Here is a 22,980-nt window from a genome sequence, read left to right on the forward strand (position 1 = left end):
CTAAAATCTGTGTGTGAGTCGTAAATATGTGTGTGTGTGCTAAATCTGTGTGTGTGAGTCGTAAATATGTGTGTGTGTGCTAAATCTGTGTGTATCCTAAACCTGTGTGTTTGTCCTAAATCTGTGTGTGTCTTAAATCTCTGTGTGTGCGTCCTAAAATCTGTGTGTCTGTCCTAAATCTGTGTGTCTGTCCCAGATCTGTGTGTGTGAGTCCTTTCCATGCCCCAGTGACCCCTGGGCAGGCTCACCCCAGGCTCTGTCTGTTTCCTGGCACTGAGTTTTTTCTCTCCTTGCAGTGGCATGAGCTGGAGCTGGGGCTGGGCATCTGCTGGCAGCAGCATCCTGGCAGAGTTTGGGACGCTGCACCTGGAGTTCCTGCACCTCTCCGAGCTCTCTGGCAACCCAGTGTTTGCAGAAAAGGCAAGTGAGCCCAGCCTGGCTCTCTGGGGTGGCCTCTTCATCCTCCTGGGGCTTTCCCAGTGTGGGTTTTACCCAGAGAAGGGCGCTTGCAGATCCCTCAGGAGCCTGCTTTGAGGGACACGGATTGTTCCAGGCAGAACCCAAAGGGAAATGGGGCTGGTCCAGAGTGCCACAGTGGGATACAAACTGACAGGATTGCCAAAAAAAACCCCAAAAATTCTGCTTTTCCAGGATGTGTCCAGTGCAGGTCTGTCAGCTGAGAAACGAGGAGGGGATTTGAAAGAGAGACGGGAAAAAATAAAAAAAGAGGAGGAAGAAGCTGGGAGAGCAAAGTGGAGCTGGGATGGAGGGGATGGAAAGCAGAGGGTGAAGGGAAGCAGGAAAGCCTGGAAGCTCTGTGGGGAGATCAGGAGAGGCTGGTGATGTGAAACAGAGACAAGGCTGAGGTTCCTGAGGACAGGGACAATGACAAATTGCTGCCAGGGAGGGGCAGCTGAGGAGAGGCCAGGAAAGGGAGCAGGGTGAGGCAATGGAGGGAGGGGAGAGAGGAGGAAACGCTGGGGATGCTCTGCTAAAAACCAGAACTGCATCCTCATTCTGGGTTCAAACTGTGGCATTTTGAGCCAGGGGCAAACCTCTGTCCCCAGCCTAGGAATTTTCCTCTTTTCCTCCTAAACCTGTGGAGGGAAAAAGGCAAAACCTTTCTGAGGGACTCTCCTGGGCTGGTGTGTGCACAGAAAATGGAGCACAGCCACCCTGAGAGGGAAATGTGGGGTGGTGGGGGCTGTTAGAGCCCACAGCAACTTCCCAACAATTTCTGTGGGAAATTCCTGCAGGGGAGCAGATCAACTCCCAGCTTGGGACCGGGGTGATTTTAGCAGGAATTAAAGCCCATCTGTGTCTTTTATTCAAACCTGTCATGAATATGCCAAGCTCCCAAACTCCAAGTGAATATTATGGAGCCTGGCAGCTTCCTTGGAAGCACTGGCTGAAGGCTGTAGCCAGCTTTTGGCGTGCAAATTGTCTGATTTTGTAAAAGGTTTAGGGCAAATTAGCTGCTCTGTAGGTTATAATAGAATATTTATGCTGCATGGAATTTAACTGGGTCCCTTAAGGGAAAGGCCTGTTGGATTTAATGGGGGTGAAACCCAGGGAGGCTTTAGAGAGTTAAGTGCTGGCTGTTCTGGGGTATTAAGGGAACTGTCTCTTGTTGAAATTAAAGGCCCCAATTCATCACATTAAGTGACCACATGGTGAATTTAAGTGCCGTGTGAGTCACTCATCCCTGCCACTCCTTTCCCTTTGGATCATGGAAAAAAATCACCCCTGGCATGGCTCACATCTCCCATTTCCACCCAGATCCCCAAGCACAGGATCAGATTTGGGTTTGGAAGGGACCTCAGAGCCCCACCAGTGCCAGCCCTGCCATGGCAGGGACACTTGCACTGTGCCAGGTGCTTCCAGGTACTGGAAGGACAAAGTCTCCCAGGATTGCACCTGGACCACGGCAGTGAGCTGAGCTGGGGCTTTGCAGGGTTTCCTGAGCCATTTCTGAGATAAGGATTGAAATAAGAGCCTGTCCCTCCCTGAGCTGTGTCCGGGGGCTGGGCAGGGATGGAGGGAGGGATGGAGGGATGGAGGGCATTAACCCCAGGCTGTGTGTGCTCTCTCGCAGGTCAGGAACATCCGCAGGGTGCTCAGCAGAGTGGAGAAGCCCCAGGGCCTGTACCCCAACTTCCTGAGCCCGGTGACGGGGAGCTGGGTGCAGCGTAAGTATCCCTGCCTGCAGCATGCCAGCCTCTCCTTCCCTCCTTCCCTCCTTCCCCAGGGGCTCCTGGCACAGCAGCCAGGCTGGGGGACAGGGGATAAGCCAGGCTTTGCAGGGAGCAGCGCAGGAATTGTGCCCATTACCCTCCCAGATGTGTGTCCAGCTGTGTGTGCCAGCTGCAGAGGGAGAATCAGAGCCTTGCTGAGTGTCCCAGCTGCAGACAGAATTGGGACCTTGCTGAGTGTCCCAGCTGCACTGGGACCTTGCTGAGTGTCCCAGCTGCAGAGAGTGTCCCTCTGAGTGTTCCCACAGAGAGAATCAGGGCATTCCCTGCACAGGGGCTCATCCCACAGGTGGTGGGAGCCGGCCCAGGCTGGGATCCTGCAGCCAGCGCAGGAGCTGCATGGGGAGCACGGTGAGGTTCCCCTGCAGAGGGCTTGGAGGAGCCCTGGATCCCCCTCGGATGCAGGGAGGAATTCTCCTGTGCATTCCTGTTGCTGTTTCCATGGCAGCCCTGCAGAGCCAGGATGAGATAAGGATGTTTGCTTCTCTCCCGTGGGGAGCCCAGCACTGGAGCAATGACCAGGGAAGGTCTTGGAGAGGGCAGGGAGCTGTGGTGGCACCCAGGGAGGAGGCTGTGCCCCTCCTCAGGAGTTTGCCCTGTGCCGGGAGCAGGAGGTGCCACTTCTGCAGCATCTGTGACCTCCCCTCTCTGCTCTGGCATTGATCTGCTCGTTCTGGCTGCTGGATTTGCTGTTGCCAGAGAAAAGTCTCTTTCAGAGGCCGGTTTGAAGCTGTCAGTGGGTGACATTTGTTATCCAGGCAGGTTGCTCTGAGTCCTGCAGCTCCTGGTGTCCCCATTGCACTCCTTGCTGGGCTGGGTCACTCCAGAGCTCTCCAGTGCTGCTTTTGTGGCTCTGGTGGCACAGGCAGGGACAGAGCCCCGGCTCTGAGCAATCCCTGACCTTCAGCTGGCAGGGCTGCTCCCAGCAGAGTGCCTGGGATGGTCACAGCTGTCCCATTAAACCAGAGCTGCCCTTTGGTGCTGGGAGGAAGCCCTCATCTCTTCTGCCACCAATTTAATTCTGTTTTCTGTCTCTTCTGCCACAAATTTAATCTGTGTTTTCAGAGAGGGGCCCTGGTGGTGCTTTCCAGAGCACATTAAAAGCAGTTTCTGATTGCTTGGGACAGGAGATGCCTGGAGATTTCCTGGTTCCAGACAGACTCTCACAGGCTGTTTGTGACCTTGGGATCTCACCCCATATTGCAGGCAGGGAGAAGAGTGAGCAGCCCCTCCTGCACCCCCAGTGCTGCTGGGGACAGACAGATGGGGACAGAGCAGGGAGGCACCTGCAGCCTCTCCCCAGAGAGGCCAGGCTCTCATTTTCTCTCTGGCCATTAAAGCTCTCTCTGCAGGAAGCTGTTTTCCCTTGAAATTGCTGTGATTTTCTTAAAAGGTGTATCTTTGACCTGGCTGAATGGGCAATCTCAGCCGTGGGGAGGCTGAGGGAGGGCAGCAGTTACCTGGGGGCAGTGGATTTATTGATGCAGGGTGCCTGGGAGGCAAAGCTGCCACACGGAGAGCGGTTCTGCAGCTTTGGTGAGTCTCTGAACGGCACACTGAGGATCACAGAGCTGCTCTTTAAAGGCAGCCCGTGTTTGCAAATCCCCTGCCCTCCCAGCCGGGTGTTTAATCTCATTGTTTTGCTGGGGATTATTCCCTGGATCACTGGACACACTGCGGCAGGGATGTTTGCTCTCCAGGTCGGGAAGATGATGCGTGGCTGTTGGGGAGGATTCAGCATTTGGAATAAGCCTCGGGACTTTATCTGTGTGCAAGGAGAGGGGAAACAAAAACCTGAGCAGCTCTGAACACCTGCTGCATGAGCTGAGCTGGGAAATGAGGGTGGGGCAGAGCCGGGGGGACACTGTTAATTTGTTAATTAACAGGATGGCTCGGCCCAGGGAGGGCCGTTTGTCTTGCTCTCCTAAAAACGGGAGTGCTTGAGTGCTGTAAAGAGCTGCTGTTCCCCCTGTGGCAGGGTTTGGAGCTGTAAATGCATCCAGCAGCTCCCCCAGGCACAAACCTGCAGCTGCCAGGCCCCTTTCCCTCTGCAATCCCTCGGAGCAGGGCTGCTCTGAGCACACAGCCTGGGAAATCTCCATTCTGCAGAGGGAAACGTGCACTGCACATCTCCGTACCTGACTTTATCATTTTAATGTGCCAGCAAGCCCCAGCCTCCTCCAGGGCTCAGAGTCCCTCCGTGAGGCAGAAATACAAATGGCAGAAGCCAGGAGTGTGTGCCCAGCCCCTTGCTGGCAGCTCTGTGGCATCCAAACACCTCTCCTTCCTCTCCTGAGGGGTGAGACAGCTCCCAGGGGCTCCATCCAGATGGAAATCCCTCAGTACCCACCGCTGCTTTTGCTTTATGAGGCTGGATTTATGATGATGGCTCCATAAACAGGAAGCATCTTCACGTTGCAGGATAAATAACTTGTAAAATAAGGCCTCTGAATGGTTCTGCTAAGGGACACTAATGCTCTGGAAAATGACAGAACATTTTTCTCCTGATTGCACTTTCCACCTTTCTTCCTCTCTGAAAAGCAGTGCTGCAGGCTCTCCCCAGGAAGCTGGGCAGGGGAAGGAGAGAGCAAGGGCATTAAATGGGACGAGATTGTTTCCCCTTTGTGAGGCAGCTGCTCGCTGCCTGCCGTGCACCTGAAGCTCTTTCCTGCCTTTCCCACCACAGACCACGTCTCCATCGGGGGGCTCGGGGACAGCTTTTATGAATATCTCATCAAATCCTGGCTGATGTCAGACAAGAAGGACTCTGAAGCTAAGAAGATGTACGACGATGCCCTGGAGGTGAGGAGCCAGCTGCTGCTCCCTGGTTTTTGGGGGGGACATGGTTCATGAGAAGGGTTCAGACCTTCAGAATGAGCCTCTGGGTTTCCCTGGTACTCACTCCTGCCACTGACTAACACCGAGTAAGTTTTACTCACTGTCCACTCTCTTGACATGCTGATTTTCGTCCCTCTAGGCAATAGAAAAGCATTTGGTGAAAAAGTCTGCGGGAGGCTTGACCTACATTGCTGAGTGGAGGGGCGGCATCCTGGACCACAAGATGGGGCACCTGGCCTGCTTCTCTGGGGGCATGATTGCCCTGGGGGCCCAGCATAGCGCGGGGGACAGGAGGCAGAGGCACATGGAGCTGGCAGCAGAGATCACCAGCACCTGCCACGAGTCCTACACACGCTCAGGTACCTGCACTGCAGCGGGGCCATTGCCAGGGGGGCTCTGTGCCTCAGGGCTTTGGGCTGGAAGGGACCTGAAATTCCATCCCACGCATTGCCTGCCCTGCCAGGGGGGTTTGGGCTGGAAGGGACCTGAAATTCCATCCCATGGCAGGGACACCTCCCATGGTCCCAGGTGCTCCCAGCCCCAGTGTCCAGCCAGGGATCCAGGGACAGCCACAGCTGCTCTGAGCACCCTCATGAACCAGTTTTTTGGTGTTGAAAGCAGGGATCTGAGTGCTGGACGGTGCTCACAAGAGACTGGGATTCCTCACCACAGACCAACATACCCTTGATTTTCTGTTTATAAAACCAGTGCAGTTGGTTTACCACCATCCCGATCCCTTCTCTCCAACGCACTGCAGAAAAAAGGCTCAGCCAAGCCTTGGGCAAAGCCTGGCGTGCTGAGCAGCCCGAGGGCGCCTGGCTGGTGTCCTGCTGGTGCTGGCAGGCAGTGACAGCGCTGTGCTTGTCCCCAGACACCAAGCTGGGCCCCGAGGCGTTCCGCTTCGACGCGGGCAGCGAGGCCACGGCCACACGGCTCAGCGAGCGCTACTACATCCTGCGGCCCGAGGTGGTGGAGAGCTACATGTACCTCTGGAGGCTCACCCACCAGCCCAAGTACCGGCACTGGGGCTGGGAGGTGGTCCAGGTAAGGCTGCAGAGGGCCCGGGGCTCTGGGGGTTCCTGTGTTCCTGTGGAGGAAGGAGCGGGAATTATTGAAACCGTGTTAAACGCTGAGATGGGTCAGGAACGCTCCAGGCTGGATTGGATGGGGCTCTGGGGAGCTTGGTCTAGAGGGAGGTGATCCTGTCTGTGGCTGGGGGGTGGAACTGGGTGATTTTGAAAGTTTCTTTTGACCCAGATTGTTCTCAAACCCGTGAGCAGTGGGGCAGGATCTCAAACCCATGGGCAGTGGGGCAGGGTCTCAAACCCATGAGCAATGGGGTAGGATATCAAACCCACAGGCAATGGGGCAGGATTCAAACCCATGAGCAGTGGGGCAGGATTCAAACCCACAGGCAATGGGGCAGGGTCTCAAACCTGTGAGCAATGGGGCAGGATTCAAACCCACAGGCAATGGGGCAGGGTCTCAAACCCACGGGCAGTGGGGCAGGAATACACAAAGTGCCTCAGTTCAGGGTTATCTCCAGTGTGGATTTTTGCTTCTGCCCACACTGCTGGGGTGGCTGAGGGTTCTCTCTCCCCCCAGGCCCTGGAGAAGCACTGCAGGGTGGAGGCTGGCTTCTCTGGCATCCGGGACGTGTACACCACCACGCCCACCCACGACAACATGCAGCAGAGCTTCTTCCTCGCAGAGACCCTCAAGTAAGTCTGGGCTCCCAGGGGCCTTCCCGAGCAGCACAGCTCCTGCAGCAGCTGCCCAAGGAGCCTCAGATGATGAGGGGGAGGTCTTCTCTTCCCAGGGGAGGTGTCCTTGCCCAGGGCAGGGGGCTGGCACCAGGGGAGCTTTCAGGATCTTTCCAAGCCCACCCATTCTGGGGGAAACTGGGCAAGGCTGCCAATCTTTGGGAGCCAGGGCTGGGTTACCTGGGCAGGGTGGGGATGTGCAGGGAGGTGGTGGGAGTGTGTGCCATGCTGCTGCCTGTGCCTGCCTGGAGCCCCGCTGAGCTCCTCCAAGCTCTCCTGTGTGTCCCTGTGCTGCAGGTACCTCTATCTTCTGTTCTGTGAAGATGACGTGCTGTCCCTGGAGGACTGGGTGTTCAACACCGAGGCTCACCCCCTGCCCATCAACCACACGGACTTGAGGGCAGCAGGGCAGCCCTGAGGCCCTGCCCGGCTCCTGCTGGCCCAGCCTGGGCAGACTCTGCTTTTCCTTTCCATTGAAGGAATTCCTGCTGTTCCTGAAATGGTGTTTTGGGGCACTAGTCCAATTGCGGACAGGATTTTCTCGGGAAGATGAACCATGACTAAGCACCTTCTTTTCCTCTGTGAGGAGCTCTATTAGGCTGATGATGAGATGTTTATTCTGGGCCATACTGTACACAGTTCACAGACATTCCTTTATACAGAGAATTTATATGAAATCCGCTGATTTTGCTTTATAGTGGCCAAAGGACTGGAAGTTTGCCATAAAATAGACTTTACACACACACAAACACACACACACATCCTCCTTTCCTTTCTCCGGTTCATTTCTGCCTTTTGTCTGCTCTTGGATTTATCACCTTTCCAGCGAACAGCTCTCAGTGTTCTGGGATTTCTGGTGCTCTGGGGGCTCTGCAGGAGAATGAGGGAGTTGCCCTTGGTTGGGAGAGCAGCTGGAATTGTTGGGGATGGTGAGGAGGTGCTGGGAGCTCAGGAGTGAAGGCAGGACAGGGACAGGTGATGTTTTACTGGGAAATGAGAGCATCAGACCCTGCACACACAGGAGCAGCCTCAGGCTGGAATTTACAGATTTCAAGGGGGGGGACTTGAACCACCCTGATCCCTGCTGGAGAGGTAACTCAGGAGCAATCCTGGAGGCTCCTGGAGTGAGAAATTCCTCCTGCAAGGGACACAGGAGCCAACAGAGGGGCTCTGCTGAGCCCAGAACGAGATCCAAGGCTGCAGGGGCTGTGGATGGTGAGTTCAGGATCCTGAGGGCACCAGGGAGGGGGGAAAGCTCCAGCCTGGACCTCTCCAGGGGTGACACAGCCCTGGGGTTCAGGTGACACAGCCCTGGGGCCCAGGTGGCCCTGCCTGAGCGGGGACTGGGACAGAGCCACCCCAATGTCCCCTCCAGCCTCAGCCATTCTGTGACTCTGCGGTGTCACAACTGTAACTAAACCAAAATCCTTGCTCCTGATGTATTTTTATATTTTTTTTTCTGTGCTCTTAAAACACATTTACCACCCATCACATCTCATTTAACTTTCCTTTTATTGTTGGTTTGTTTTTTTTTTTTTGGTGTTTTTCTACTTTTATTTGGAACTAAATGTTACGAGTCACTTGTAATAATTTTACTGCTGTAATAGTCAGATCTGTGAAACAGAATAAAAGTCTTGTAAAATAAAAAGCCTGTTGGGGTTGATCCTGTAAAAGACCAGTCACTCCATGCTTGGAATGAGACAGCACTGGATTTAAAGAGTGGATTTGGAGAGTTTTGTGCAGTAGAAGTTGATTTCTAGGGGAATCCAGACAGTGTTTGACAGCAATTCCAGCTCTGTTAAATGCTGGATCTGGGATCAGATTCCCTCTGATCACTGCACAGCTCTGTGGCCCCGGGGGATGGAACATTTTTATTTTTGTTCATTCTTGTGACAGCCTCGTGACAATCGGTTCATTCAGCAACTTGGGGGAAAATAAAGTTGCTTTGAGCAAGTTGTGAAAACAGAAAATGTTGTTTCTAAATTCCTGCCTTTGTAATTCCCCGAGAGAAATAAGATTGTCAGATGGGGACTTAGCATTATCCCAGGGATAAAGCTGCTGCCTGCTAAGCCTGGCCTGGAGGAATGGCTGTTGGTAAATAAACATCTTGGGAGTGAGCTGTGTTATCCGGGAGATTTGGGGATGGGGAGCTCTTGGAGCTCAAAGGATTCTGATAATGGATTAAGGGAATTTCTTAAATAAGAATGACCTGCTCTTGGAGTAACATGGAGCAGAATTTAAACCCTCAGAACAAACAGTGTGGTTCTGGTTTCCTTCAGGAACAGCTCCATGGCTGGTTTCCATTTCTCACAGGTGAGTGGCACCATCCCACACCTCCCAAGGAAGTTTCCTGCAGCTCAGCACAAACCAGGAGTTGTTCTGGCCAAGGGGAAACCTTGGGATCGTTTCTCCTGCTGGGTGGAAACCTTCCCTGTTATTATTATTTTTAGGATTCCCTTTGATCCAGGTGTGCCTGGGTGGGCCCCACAGCAGATGTGTGGATATTTAACATTCTTCATGAGTGCCGTAATCCCAGCCCCCAGAACAAACCCAGAGAGGCTTGTTCTCTTTCAAAGAGCAGCAGGCACCCTGAATTATTCCACCTTTTCTCTTTCATTCGGGTTCTTCATGGAGCAGAGTTCCAGGGGAGTTTTCTGCTGTGCTGCAGAAGGAATTTTCACTGCATGAATCACAAAAATCCCCGTGGGCTCCTCTGCTGGTCCCATCCTCATCCTCCCTCCCTTAATGGCTTGGTCATGCTCTCGCTCATCTCCATCTCCAGAGTTATTTAAACCTAAAACAAAAACGATTAGGCAGGCTTAGGATACAGCAGAGCTTCCTTCAAAGGATTAAAGGCTGACGCTGCCTGCTTCCCTCGGAGAGATCAAACATTCAGTGCTGGCCCTGCAGCAGAAATCTTCCCCGGCTGTGGGGGATTGGAGCAGGACGGGAGGATGAGGTGTGGGGAGGGGTTAAAATAATAAATTTGTGTGTCTAAATAATAAATTTGTGTGTCTTGGCCCAGCCACCGCTAAGGGACAATGTGACAGCAACGCCACGGCTGTGGGAGGGACACTGAAAATATGGGAGGTTGAAAAGCTTGGGGGGGAAATGACCCAAAATGTGACCCAAATGATGGTAAAAATGACCCAAAATGTGGGGATGATACTGGAGACAGAACGCTGAGCACCATCACCCCAGGGCTGCCAAGTCGTTCCCATCCCCTAATTCCCATTTATAGAGCTCAAACCTCAGCAGAATCACTGCAAGTGAACCCACCGATACCTGTTTTATTAAAAAAATACCCATTTTCGTCAGCTATAGCCAAGTAGAAGTGCAGGATACGGCTTTGGGAAATGCAGAACAAGTCCAGGGTTTTTGTTCTTTCTGGGAAAAGCTGAATTAAGGGCAAAATGGGAATATGAGGATGGACAGACACCCATCTATCCCATGGATAATAAAGAAAAAGTCCTTGGAGACAGAGGATGGGGCTCATCCCCCCAGAGCCCTCACAGCAATTTCAGCCTAAAAAGCGCTTTTTCCTGAACAAGTGCCGCTCATTCACCATTTAGAGTGGTTTTATCTTCACAAGTGCCGTTAATTTAACACTAAAATGAACTTTTCCCTAACTGGGATTTAACACTAAACCACATTTTTCCCTGACCGGGCGCCGGTCATTTAAACACTAACACGATCTTTTCCCAGACGCACCGACGCTCATTTAACACTAAAACACATTTTTCCCTGAACGCGTGCCGATATTTAACACCACACAGCCCCTTCCCGTGACGGAGCGGAGGTGATTTAACACAAAAAGGGGTTTTTATTCCCCGCGGGGCCCGCGGCCCCTCCTCGGCCGCCTGACGCCTCCCCCGGCCGGGCGGCCATGGCGGCTCCGCGGCGCGGGCCCGGCGCGATGGCGGGGCCGGGGCCCGGAGCGGCCCCTCCGCGCCTGGCGCTGGCCCTGGCGCTGCTGGCCGCGCTGCTGGCCGCCAAGTACTACCGGGACGCGGAGGCGGCGCGGCAGCAGGTACCGGGCACCGGGTACCGGGTACCGGGTACAGGGGCGGGGACGGGCCGGGCGGGGCGAGGGGAATGGCGGGCGCGGCCCGGCCGGGCTGCGTGAGGGGAGGCGGCGGCACCGGGCAGGCAGCGGGGCTCGGGGAGCCGGAGCGGGGCTGAGGGAGCCGGAGCGGGGCTGAGGGGGCACCAGGAGCCGTAGCGGGGCTGGGGAAGCTGTAGCGGGGCTGAGGAGACACCAGGAGTCGGTGGGCACCGGGGCTGAGGTGGCTGCGGCCAGGCTGAAGTGACCACCAGGCATTTGGTGGGGTGTGAAGTGGCCATAACCAGGCTGAAGTGACCACCAGGAATCAGTGGGAGCTGAGGTGGCCATAGCTGTGCTGAAGTGACCACCAGGCATCGGTGAGGGGTTAAGTGGGCCATAGCCAGGCTGGAATGACCACCAGGCATCGATGGAGGCTGAGGTGGCCATAGCCAGGCTGAAGTGACCGCCAGACTTGGGGTGGCTGCTGGGGTTGAGGTGACCACCAGGCATCTGAGGCCACGGGGGTTAAGGTGTCGCTGGTGTTGGGGCACTGCCAGGCATCGGTGGCTGCTGGGGCTGAGGTGGCTGTGGCCAGGCTGAGGTGACCACCGGGCATTGGGGGGGTTCAGGTGGACACCGGGTTGAGATGGCCAGGCTGAGGTGACCACCAGGCATTGAGGGGGTTCAGGTGGACACTGGGTTGAGGGAGATGTGTCAGCACCTGCAGCCAGGCGCTCAGCAGAGCTGTTACCTCTTTCCAGAGCCCAGGATGCTCATCCCCATTCATTCAGGGAATAAAAGCAGGTTAACTGTGGACAGTCCACAGTGCATTGTCCCTGTGCATGAAAACACATCTCTGTTCATTTTTTCCTGTCCTTGGCCATGTCCTCATCCACATCTTCATTTTGAGCTCCAGTTTATTTCAGTCTCGGCCCTGGAAGTGCCCTGGAAGGCTCTTTAGTGCTTTTGTAGCTGCAGTTGATGGGAGCAAAGCCTTCCAGGCTGCATTAGTGCTGCTTCAGGCTGGCAGGCAACAGATGGAAAATAAACGGGCTCGGGAGCTCTGGGGATGGTGCTGCAGGCAATGGAGAGCAGCAGAATGCAGAGCGTTTGTGCTCCCAGCTCCAGCCTTCTCCAGGGTGGCAGGGCAAGCTGCTGGATCCTGGGGCATGTGCCAAGGGCTGGCTGGCACTGAGGGCTTTGCCCTGCCTGCTCTGTGTCCCTCCCTCCTCTCACACCAACCTGGAGCTCTTGCTCTGCCTCCAAGTTGTCCCTTTGCCTTCAGACTGGGGAGTGGAAATGTGTGGAAGCTTCCAGAGCCCTTCTGGGCCTTGTGGGGGCTTGTCAGAGGGAGAAACTGAGGCACAGAGCAGATGGGGTGCTGTGTAAGTCTCTGGAGAAGGCTGTGGGTTCTGTGACTCCCTGATGGGTGGCTGAGGGAGCAGAGAGCCAAAATATTCCATCTCCAAGTCTGGAGCTTTAGAGGGGCACTGACCAGTGCAGGGCAGTGATGCTGGAGTGGATCCCACTACAAGTGGAGGTTTCTAATTCCAAGGGCTCAGCTCACTCCCTCTGTGCTTTAGGAATGTGGTACTCACATATTTGTCTGCCTTTATTTGCACGTCAGATTATCCCAGCAGCCACCGCCTCCAGGTGCTCCCAGATCTGCAGGTTTAGGCTGAGCTAGCTGGAAAAAGTGAGGAATTTTTCTGGCAAAGGGCTCTGAACGTGAGCAAATGGTTCAGCTGGAGTTACTCAGGCAGATGTAGGTTCAGTGTCCTCGTGCCAGCAGTTCCTGGACACGTTGCAAATAGCACCAAACCCTGCCAAGGGCCGTTCATCTTTCCCTGGATGTGCTGGGAAGGGTGGGATTAACTCCAGAGGGGCCACAGTGGGCTCCTGCAGGAGGTTCCAATGAAATCTCTCTTGCCTCTTCTTCCCAAACCAGGAGCTGGCTCTGAAGTCCTTGGGGAATGAGGGGCTGTTCCTCTTCTCCTCCCTGGACACCAACAAGGACCTGTACCTGAGCCCAGAGGAGTTCAAACCCATTGCTGAGAAGCTCACAGGTGGGTTCCTGTCTGCCTTCCTGCACAGAGCCAAACATCATGAACACACAGCTTGAACTCACTGAATATTTCATTCACTTTATTGCTTTCTGGGTCTTATTTACACGAAGAGAGGCTGTGAAGCTTTCCATGTTGTTGGAAAGGCTTAAGCAGCAGACATCACTGTGACAAAGTGCAGTTTTTACAAGGTGGAGGATCCTACTGCTGGACTAGCAAAGTACATAAGTGACTTTGTGTGGAGCTTAAGGGGGATTTGGGATGGGTGAATGGCACAAACGCAGCTCAGGCCAGGCCAGAGGCACCAGTGAGGGCTCCATTCAGCTGGGGCAGCTCTCCTGGCTGGCAGCTGGGGGAGATCATCTCTGCAGGCTGTGTCAGCACAGAGCAAGTGGCTCTGCTGGTGCCAGCCAGGGAGAGTGTGGGCATGACAAAGGACATGGGGACACAGACAGGGATTGCTGTGCTCTCCTGGACTGGCTCCAGCACGTGCTGGGATGGGGCTGTGAGCGTGCCTGGGCTTTGCAGCCAGGGAAACAGGGAATCATGGAATGGTTTGGGCTGGGAGGGACCTCAAAGCCCCTCCAGTGCCACCCCTGCCATGGCAGGGACACCTCCCACTGCCCCAGGCTGCTCCCAGCCCTGTCCAGCCTGGCCTTGGGCACTGCCAGGGATCCAGGGGCAGCCACAGCTGCTCTGGGCACCCTCACAGGGAACAATTCCTCCCCAGTGTCCAACCTAAACCCACCCCCTCCCACTTTAAAGCCATCCAGTTCATCCCCTTCCCCTTCATTCATGCAGCCAGAGCTGGGTCTGAGTTCTGCTGTGTGGGATCAGCTGGGAGACCCCTAGTGCTCCTGGATTTGCAGGATAAACGTGTGATCACAACTGCATAAAAGGGGAGGGAGGGGAAGCAGCTGCCTGAATTCCTGTCCTTGTGCCCAGGGGTTGCTCCAGTGTCAGAGTCTGAAGAGGAGGAGACACCAGATGCAGATGGGGAGACTCTGTCCATCGTGGCCAAGTTCCAGCCCCTGCTCATGGAAACGATGACGAAGAGCAAGGATGGCTTCTTGGGAGTAGGTGTCCTGCCCAGAGGGCCCAGACTGTGGGATAAACACATCTGGGGGCTGGGAACAGCACCAGGAATAGGCTGGGAGGGGACAGGGTCCTTGCTGTGACAGGGACCCCCTCAGCATTGCAGGCTTTCAGCACACTCAGCTGTGCCCTGCCCCAGTCAGAGCACCCTCCCTTCCTGGGGAGCTGGGAGCAGGAACAGAGCTGCCTCTGCTCGTGCCGTGTTCCCTCTGCTCTGTTACTCACATTCTTGAGGGCTGACAGAATGTTTGCTGGGGTAAGAAGAGTTTGGGATGTGATGCATTTTCTCCCCGCCCTTTTCCAAAGCCTCCCTGCATCCATGACATGACTGCACACTGGGACACTCCTGTGGGCTCTGACAGCATCTTCTGTTCCCAGATTTCCCACGTGGCTCTGTCTGGGCTCAGGAACTGGACGGCCCCAGCAGCCCCCATGAGTGTCCTGCTTGCCAGGCAGTTCAAAGCCTTCCTCCCTCCTAAGGACAATCTGGATCTTGGGGAGCCCTGGTGGATCATTCCCAGTGAGCTGAACATCTTCACTGGGTATCTCTCCAACAACAGGTTTTACCCTCCGCCTCCCAAGGGCAAAGAGGTGAGATATGACACTCAGATTTCATATGTGCATCCCTGTTTTCTGGAGAAGCAGGAATTCTGCAGTGTATAGCCAGGAGCACCTAAACTGAGAGCTGGCCAAAGCTCTGTGTGTGTGTGACAGCCAGATGGGGCTGACTCGAGTAACTTCATCTTGTTTCTTTAATTGTGGGGGACTGGAACATAGCTTTTCCCAGAGAGGGTTATTCAGAAAGGACAGGGGTCATTCCTGATGGGACAGTGTCCAAGTGAGCCTTCAGGTGCCAGGGGGGACCTGTGTGTGCCCAGCAGGTAAAGCCTGGCTGTGCATCCCCTCCCCTGGGTGCATCCCACCCCTTCAAGGCTGAAGCATTGCTGGAGGCAGCCTTGCACATCAGTTTGCTGTTGTGCCTGGGCTGATGGAAGGCTGCAGCCCATGGCAATGGCACAGGAACCATGGAAGATGGATTTATTTGTGACAGCAGTGCCTTGCTTTGTCTCCTTGCTGCGTGATTAGGTCGGTCTCTGAGCTGGCTGTTAAATCACGGCCGTTCTCTGACCTTCCTGCTCAGGTGGGGGCTGCTTCGGAGCTGTGTGGAGGAGCAGTTCTCCCTGCTGTCCTCAGTCCCTGTCCCGTGTGAGGAGCAGTTCTCACGCTGCCCCTGCCCTCCCTCATCCACAGGTGCTCATCCACAGGCTGCTGAGCATGTTCCACCCGCGCCCCTTCGTCAGGACGCGCTTCGCCCCGCAGGGAGCCGTGGCCTGCCTCCAGGCCAGCAGCAGCTTCTACTACAGCGTGGCATTCCGGTGAGCCCCGGGGGCTGGGGGCACCCCCAGCCCGTGCCCTGCCCCAGCTGGGAGCCCTGGCAGAGGGCACAGCGGGCATGGCACTGCAGCGTCGTCCCACGGGACACTGGGTGGTGGGGCTGGGAGGGAGGTGCAAGCCAAGGGTCCCCTGTGCTGCCAGTGTCACCGTGTCCTCATGCAACCCAAAGGGTCCCCTGTGCTGCCAGTGTCACCATGTCCTCATGCAACCCAAGGGTCCCCTGTGCTGCCAGTGTCCCCGTGTCCTCATGCAACCCAAAGGTCACCTGTGCTGCCAGTGTCACCGTGTCCTCATGCAACCCAAAGGTCCCCTGTGCTGCCAGTGTCACCGTGTCCTCATGCAACCCAAAGGTCCCCTGTGCTGCCAGTGTCACCGTGCCCTCATGCAACCCAAGGGTCCCCTGTGCTGCCAGTGTCACCGTGTCCTCATGCAACCCAAAGGTCACCTGTGCTGCCAGTGTCACCGTGTCCTCACGCAGGGCATCACCCCTGGCTGAAAGGGGAGGATCTGGCTAGCAAGAATTCTGTTACATTTATGTTAGTCAAAGTGTCTTTCCGTTGTGGAGAGTGCACAGAATTGTTTTACTGGCAGTGTTACACGCTTTACACAGCTGTTACACGCTTTACCGTGTTACACACAGCTGTGATGTGTCTGAGCAAGCTAAAGAGGCCTTGTTCTGTCCCTGTGTGTCAAGGAATGATAAATTACTTCATCCTTCCTGGCTGCCCAGTTCCAGAAGGCATGGATACTGGAGGTGCTCCTGACCCAGGGCATCTGTTCCAGTCTCACCCTCCTCACTGTGTGCCATGAAAAGCTGTTTAAGCTCCACCTCTCCTGCCCAGTTGAGGCTGATAGTTTCAGGTGCCTGGAGACAGCTTTTCCCTGCTGTCCCTGCAGTGCAGGATCCCAGCTGATGGCTCCTCTCTCCTTGCAGGATCCACGCCGAATTCCAGCTGAACGAGCCACCGAACTTCCCCTTCTGGTTCTCCCCGGGGCAGTTCACAGGTTACATTGTCCTGTCCAAGGACTCCTCCCACGTCAGGGACTTCAGGCTCTTCGTTCCCAACAACAGGTACGGCTGTTTCCCTCTCTTTTCTGGGAAAATCTGAAGAGATTTGAGCTCTGCAGTTGCTTTAAATGCATTTCTGCAACACTGGGGATCCCTGACACATCCAGGGCCTGATTCACAGCCAGTAACTGTCCCTTGGTTGTGGGAGGGACGGGCAGGGTGTGGCAGGGCTGGCGGTCCCAGTGGAGTTCAGCACAGCCTGCTGCTCCTCCTCCAACACATTCTTTTTGCTTGGAGTCTCACAGGTTAAGGCTTTGTGTGCAGAGCTGTGCAGCAGCTCGTTCCTGCTCTCTGGCAGGGAGCTGGAAGTGTTTCAGGGGGAAGGAGCTTCAAATCTCTTTGCCCATGACAAGAGTGAAAATTCTATTACAACGTTACCCTGGCGACTCAACCCCAGTGGCTCTGTCAGCACATTTCTTACAGCCAGCAGCCACTTTGGGCTCTGCCAGCAGCCTTTTGCTTCCAGAAAAACACTTTTAAAAGTTCAGCAGGATCAGAATGTGCGAGTGAAGTGCTGGGAAGGAAGAGGGAGCAAAGACATCTCTCTTTCCTGTCACTTGACAGAGCTCAGGGGTGTTGAGTGCGATTTCCAGAGTGCTGAGTGGGTGCCTGGGCCCTGGGCCAGCAGGATTGGTGTTCCTGGGCTGCTGCAGGGAGCACGGAGATCTCCAGAGGCTCTGGGTCTGGTGCTGGCCCTGCAGGAGGATGTTCCCTCAGTTTGGGGTTCCCTTGCCCAGCTTTGGCCCTGGGTCAGTCCTGGGTTCCAGTTTGGGGTTCCCTTGCCCAGCTTTGGCCCTGGGTCACTCCTGGGTTCCAGTTTGGGGTTCCCTTGCCCAGCTTTGGCCCTGGCTGTTCCCCTGCAGGTCCCTGAACGTGGACATGGAGTGGCTCTACGGGGCAAGCGAGAGCAGCAACATGGAGGTGGACATTGGCTACCTGCCCCAGGTCTGTGCCCTGTCCTGTGCCCCAGGACAGCTTCTCCTCAGGGGTTTGTGCTGCCACAAACCTCTGGAACCTCTGTACCCCATTCCCTGGAGCTTTCCCTGGATCATTTCAGTACAGCAGTGCAATTTCCATTTATCTCTGTCTGTCCTCTGCAGCCCCGTTGGCAGCTCTTCTGATTTTCCTTTTTCCCTCAGTGTGGATTGAATCCTAAGCTTTTGGAGACTTTTTCCTTTTTTAAAACATTGCCTGACAGGCAGGAGGGAAGATGAGGAGCTGAACCCAGGCCCTGAGCCCAGAGCAGGGTATGAATAACTGTGGGTCTGGATTTAGAAAGTGCACGAGGTTGTTCCCCTTTTTTGTGCTCTTGGGACAGGAAACATAAGGCAGAATTCTGAATGTCTGAATTCACCAGGCCCATGTTCTCCTAAACTAGAGCTGTGATTATTTTTAATTGGCAGGAGTCAGATTTAGCAGAATCATTCCAGCTGTAGCAGAGCCTCAGGGAAGCTCCTGGGCAGCTTTTCCTGCTGCTCCCTCTCGTGGCTTCCCAGGGCTGAGCTGGTGACAGAGCAAGAGCTGCCAGTGAGCCCTGCAGGTCCTGGTGGCTGAAAGGATCTGGTGTCCCACAGCACTGGAAGGTGGGAACGTGGAGTCTGTGCATTTCCAGCCCAGGGAGTGCAGCCACACTGAGGGAAATGAAGTTCCTCTCCTGGTGTTTCACTGGCAAAGTGCAGCTCCAGGAGGTGGGAGATGAGGCTGTGCCTTCCTGAGGAGCTGCACGGTGTTATTTAGGATCTGTGCCCTGTCCTGGAGCACCAGGATAGGGCTGGGAGCAGGTCCAAGCCAGGCTGTTCCCTGCAGATGGAGCTGGAATCCACAGGGCCCTCGGTGCCCTCCGTGATCCACGATGAGGACGGGAAGGTCCTGGCCAGCAGGGACCCCTCGGGGGAGCCCATCCAGTTTGTGTTTGAGGAGATCACCTGGCAGCAGCAGATCCCCTGGCAGGAGGCAGCCCACAGGCTGGAGGTGGCCATGTACCCATTTAAGAAGGTGAGGAACGGGCTGGGCTCTCCTTGGCACGTTGATCTGGGGCAGATCGTCCTCACTGAGCCACCCAGTGACCTGGAGGGCCAGCAGGGTCCAGAGAACACGGCCTGAGCAGCATCCAGGGCACTGGGAGGGTGTCCCAGGGGGTTTGGGGTCACACAGCAGCACAGGCAGCAGCAAATTCTCCATGTCAGGATTGTACTGTGGGTGTAGGCTCATCCTTCCTGCCCCTTATCAGTGGCTGTGCTGTGATTGCGGAGCAGCCAGGTAATTGTGCTGCTTACAAATGCTTTTTGCTCTGGCTTCACTGGCACAGCAGCCAGGTGCCTCTGGACCAAGCTCTCCTTATCAGCAGAGAACACACGAGCTGCCTGTGTCTCTGCAGCCTGCAGCCAGACACAGATTTACAGCTCTGGGTGACCCAAACCATTTAACATGCCAGCAGGCTGTGGAGCAGATGGCCACTGCCTGTCACTGCTGCCTTGGCTGCAGGGACACGTTTTGGTGGCTGCCTCCTCGTGCCCGAGCTTACAAATGTCCCTTCAGGCTGCCAAGATGTTCAGATCAGTTCCTTTCACTGGAGTGATTGCAGCAGCTCTGTGCAGGCTCCTCAGCCATTTCTCAGGCTGTTTCAGGATATTTTATAATAAATACCTCAAGGCCAGGTTTCCCAGCAGCTGAGGTGGGATGGAGCAGCTCTGTGCAGGCTCCTCAGCCAGCTCTCAGGCTGTTTCAGGAGATTTTGTAATAAATATCTCAAGGCCAGATTTCCCTGCAGCTGAGATGGGGCTGCAGACAGCCTGGGCACCCTGGTGCAGGTGTTCTCTGCAGTGTGTGAGGTCAGGGCTCTGCAGGGACAGGGACAGGGGGACTGCAGCCTCCCCACCACAGTTATCACTTTATCACAGTTATCACTTTATCATAGTTATCACTGATTTAAATCTGCATGTCCTGCTGCAGACTGAGCTCTGTGTGTGTCCCCCCTGGGTCGGTTCCCTCAGAGCTGCTCCTGCTGGAGCTGGGCTGTTGTGTCCCTGTCCCACACGCTGTCCCTCTGCCCCCAGGTCTCCTACCTGCCCTTCACAGAAGCCTTTGAGAGAGCACAAGCAGAGAAGAAGCTGGTGCACTCCATCCTGCTCTGGGGGGCCCTGGATGACCAGTCCTGCTGAGGTGAGGGTGTTCCCAGCCTGGCTGCAGGGATGGGGGGTCAGGGGCCAGCAGGAAACCTTGAGCCACTTGTTTGGGCTCTGGAGGAGCTGGACAGACAAAGCTGGGAGTGGGAGTCACTGCTGGGAGCCGGGAATCACTGCTGGGAGTGGGAATCACTGCTGGGAGCTGGGGTGGGAATTATTGATGAGCTCTCTGCTGCCCAGTGGCCACACCAGCTCTGTCTGAGACAAGCTGTGAATCAGGTGCCTTTGTTGAGGTGGAGACATGGCTCTGGTCTCTCCCCTTCCTCTCTCCTGCTGGGGAAGAGGAGAGGCAGCGTTGGCAGGGAAAGGGGCACTGCTCTGTGTGCCTTGTCCTGGCACCTGCACAGGAGAGGCAGAGCCAGGCCTGGCCTTGGGGCTGTCCTGGTGTGCCCCTCAGTGCCTCAGAGCTTCTGTGCCACGTTGGGCAGGAGGGGAAGGGTTTCTTCAGTCCCGTGTGCCCTGAAGAGCCCTCAGCACTGGGCTGTGCTTGGCACGAGCAGCGGGTGGCACTGGGGGTGGCTGCCATGGCTCTCCTGTTCTGTGCCCGCCTTGGGCTCTGCTCTGCCAGCAGCACCTGTGGGGAGCAAAAGCCATGGAAAACTGCCAGAAATGGAGCAAAAAGGCAGTGGGGAGGGCTGGGGGAGCCAGAGCCAGCTGGCACTCAGCAGCTGGCATGGAGCACGGTGGCAGTGCCCTGAGGAAGCCCAGCAAAGCCTCCTGTGCCTCTTCCCGTGCCAGGTTCGGGGCGAACTCTCCGGGAAACCGTCCTGGAAAGTTCGCCCATCCTCGCCCTGCTCAACGAGAGCTTCATCAGCAGCTGGTCCCTGGTCAAGGAGCTGGAGGAGCTGCAGGTGAGGCTCACGCTCTGCTGGGGTGCCAGGGGGTGCCAGGGGGATCTCTGTGCCCAGCCCTCCCTGTGCTTGGCTGCTGCAGGGGCCAGGCAGACAGCAGATGGAGCAGGCTGAGAAGTGGCACTGTGACCCCTTGGCTCTGTCCTGGTGCCAGGTTTAAAGCTAAAACAGATGATTCTCTGTGAGACAGCCCTGCCCAGGGCCTCTGGTGCCATCAGCCAGCTGACTGCCCTGCAGGCCAGGGGACAAGCAAATAACCAAATAACCAAATAACTGTGTGAGCCCTGGGGCTCCTGGCTGAGCCTTTCCCCCTTGTGAGCCTGTGCTGTCAGCTGGGATCAGTCACAGAGCTGGAGACTGGCAAGGGCTGGGATCACACTTTGGTGTGCCTCTTGTCTGGGGAGAAAATCTGCAGCTGAAATGGGAGAGGGAGCCTGAGAGGGAAAGGGAAAGCAGCCTGTGAGAGTGGTACCAGGTACCATTGCCCTGCAAAGCAGCTCTCTGCTCCCTCCCTCTCTCCTGTGGGCTCCCCGGTGCCATTCTGCCACTTCTGGGGTGTGCCAGTGTGTGGTTTTGGTGTCTCCCTGCAGAGCAACAGAGAGAATGAGCTCCACAGCAAACTGGCCAAGCTGCACCTGGAGAAATACAACTTCCCTGTGGAGATGATGATCTGCCTCCCCAACGGCACGGTGGTAAGGCTGGGCTCCTCCATGGCATCTGTTCTCTGCAGGGTCTGCCAGAGCTGGGGCTGCCCCTGAGCCTAGAAATCTGAAACAAATGTGTTTTAGTTCTTCTTCCTAACCTAAGCAAAGGGTCAGCACCCTTGGGGGAACATCACACATTGTTCTCTGACTGTGAAATTCAGACCCAAATTCTGGTTCCTGAATTAGCCCTTGGAAAGAATCAGATATTCTGTGGGAGCTGTTGGAGCCTTGTCTCCTCTGTGCTGGCTGCAGGCCAGGCAGGGGTGGGGAATTGTGCTGACCCTTAGAAGTCTCCTCTCATCTTTCTTTGCCAGGTTCACCACATCAATGCCAACTATTTCCTGGACATTACTTCCATGAAGCCTGAAGATGTTGAAAGCAGCATCTTTAGTTTCTCAACCAATTTTGAAGACCCTTCAACTGCAACTTACCTCCAGTTCCTGAAGGAAGGGCTGCACAGAGCAGAACCTTACCTGCAGCCCTAAAAGCAGGCACTGAATGCCCCCCTGAGATGGCCAAAGACTCCAGAGATCTATTTTGGTTACAGCAAATCCTCCTGATCCCCGTGGCAGACGCTGAACTGCAGCAGTCCCAGCTCTGGATCCTGGTGTGAGCTGAGTTCAGCTCCACAGCCTGCCCCTCTCACTGCAGACACATTTCTGCAGGAGTGCAAATACCTGAACACACTCCCAGTGCCCCTGCCTGGGTGTGCACCCACCCTCATTGCTCTGGAGCTGCTGCAGGCCCAGAGCTGGCCTGCAGGACTTGCTGAGAGCAGGGACAGCACTGCCATCGTGACCAAACACTCGTGCCCAGCACAGAGCCAGCAGCCCTGGGCAGTCGCTGTCCCCTGGGGCCAGCCTGGCGTCCTGGGCAGCTCTGGCTCTGACAGTGACAGTCTGTGTGACAGCACTGTGGCAGCCCTGAGCTCCTGTGGCACCTGGTGGCCTTGCTCAGGGAGGGTCTGTGCCCCGAGGGTGGCATGGGGACAGCAAGAGTGGGCATCAGAGGGGTGAGCTGAGGATCAGTGTGAGCTCCCAGGCTGAAGGACACAGCAGTGAGCAGTGTCCCACCCACCCATCCATCCATCCCTCCCCAGCAGCTCTGGGACCTTGTCCCCGTGTCCCCTTGGAGCTGCTGCTCTGTCCCTGTCTGCTTTGAGCTCCCAGGTTGTGAACATGAAGTACCCTCTGGGAGTGCCCTGGGATCCTCACCTGGCTGGGGACTGGGCAGCTCTAAAAGCCAGCAGTACAAAAAGGTATTTTCAGGAATTTTTTCCAAAGAGATTGTTCAGACACGAAGCCATCATCCCTCATCTGAAGCCGCCCTAAGCAGTTGCTCCTGCTCTGTGCCAATGCCTGGATCAGAATGAGCATCATTTTGTGATTTGGAGAAGGAAAGGTTGAGTGAAATGGGATTTAAGGCAAATTCCTACAGACACGTGAGGGACAAAGCATCCTCAGTAGCTGCCTGCAGCCAGCCCTGGCTGCTGACGCTTTTTCTGCTCTCTGAAGCACAATTGTGTTGGACCAAATCAAATTAAGGGAAAAGCCTTTTTTTTTTAGTTTTAATTTTCAGTCCTGGGAGGAGCCTGGTGGTGGCAATTCCCCTGTCCCCACCCTGGTCCATACCTGAGCCTGGAGACTGAGCTTAGCTCTGGGCTGAACCAGTGCCACTTCACTAATTGCTCTAGTGAGACTAATTAATGACCCTGGGATGG

At 55.5% G+C, this 22,980-nt stretch overlaps 2 protein-coding genes across 2 annotated transcripts in view; both read left to right on the forward strand.

Moving 5' to 3' along the window:
- The window catches only part of MAN1C1 (mannosidase alpha class 1C member 1), a 49,824-nt gene extending 41,001 nt beyond the window's left edge, over nt 1-8,823 (forward strand). Inside the window, exons 6-12 of the mRNA XM_063177630.1 lie at nt 297-420; nt 2,096-2,189; nt 4,939-5,054; nt 5,230-5,449; nt 5,962-6,134; nt 6,696-6,811; nt 7,151-8,823. Coding sequence (XP_063033700.1) covers nt 297-420; nt 2,096-2,189; nt 4,939-5,054; nt 5,230-5,449; nt 5,962-6,134; nt 6,696-6,811; nt 7,151-7,271 — 964 coding nt within the window. The 3' untranslated portion in view covers nt 7,272-8,823. The remainder of the gene's footprint in view (nt 1-296; nt 421-2,095; nt 2,190-4,938; nt 5,055-5,229; nt 5,450-5,961; nt 6,135-6,695; nt 6,812-7,150) is intronic.
- A 1,946-nt stretch (nt 8,824-10,769) lies between these two features.
- Nucleotides 10,770-22,810, forward strand: SELENON (selenoprotein N). Its single transcript, XM_063177631.1, has 12 exons — nt 10,770-10,883; nt 12,847-12,964; nt 13,907-14,037; nt 14,435-14,647; nt 15,308-15,432; nt 16,386-16,523; nt 17,384-17,465; nt 18,327-18,515; nt 19,577-19,682; nt 20,444-20,556; nt 21,147-21,248; nt 21,575-22,810. Exons 1-12 carry the CDS (start codon nt 10,770-10,772, stop codon nt 21,743-21,745), a joined length of 1,602 nt encoding a protein of 533 aa, XP_063033701.1. The 3' UTR covers nt 21,746-22,810.
- Nucleotides 22,811-22,980: the final 170 nt, after the last annotated feature.

The sequence above is a fragment of the Melospiza melodia genome, chromosome 27 (assembly GCF_035770615.1).
Source record: "Melospiza melodia melodia isolate bMelMel2 chromosome 27, bMelMel2.pri, whole genome shotgun sequence".
Lineage (NCBI taxonomy): Eukaryota > Metazoa > Chordata > Aves > Passeriformes > Passerellidae > Melospiza > Melospiza melodia.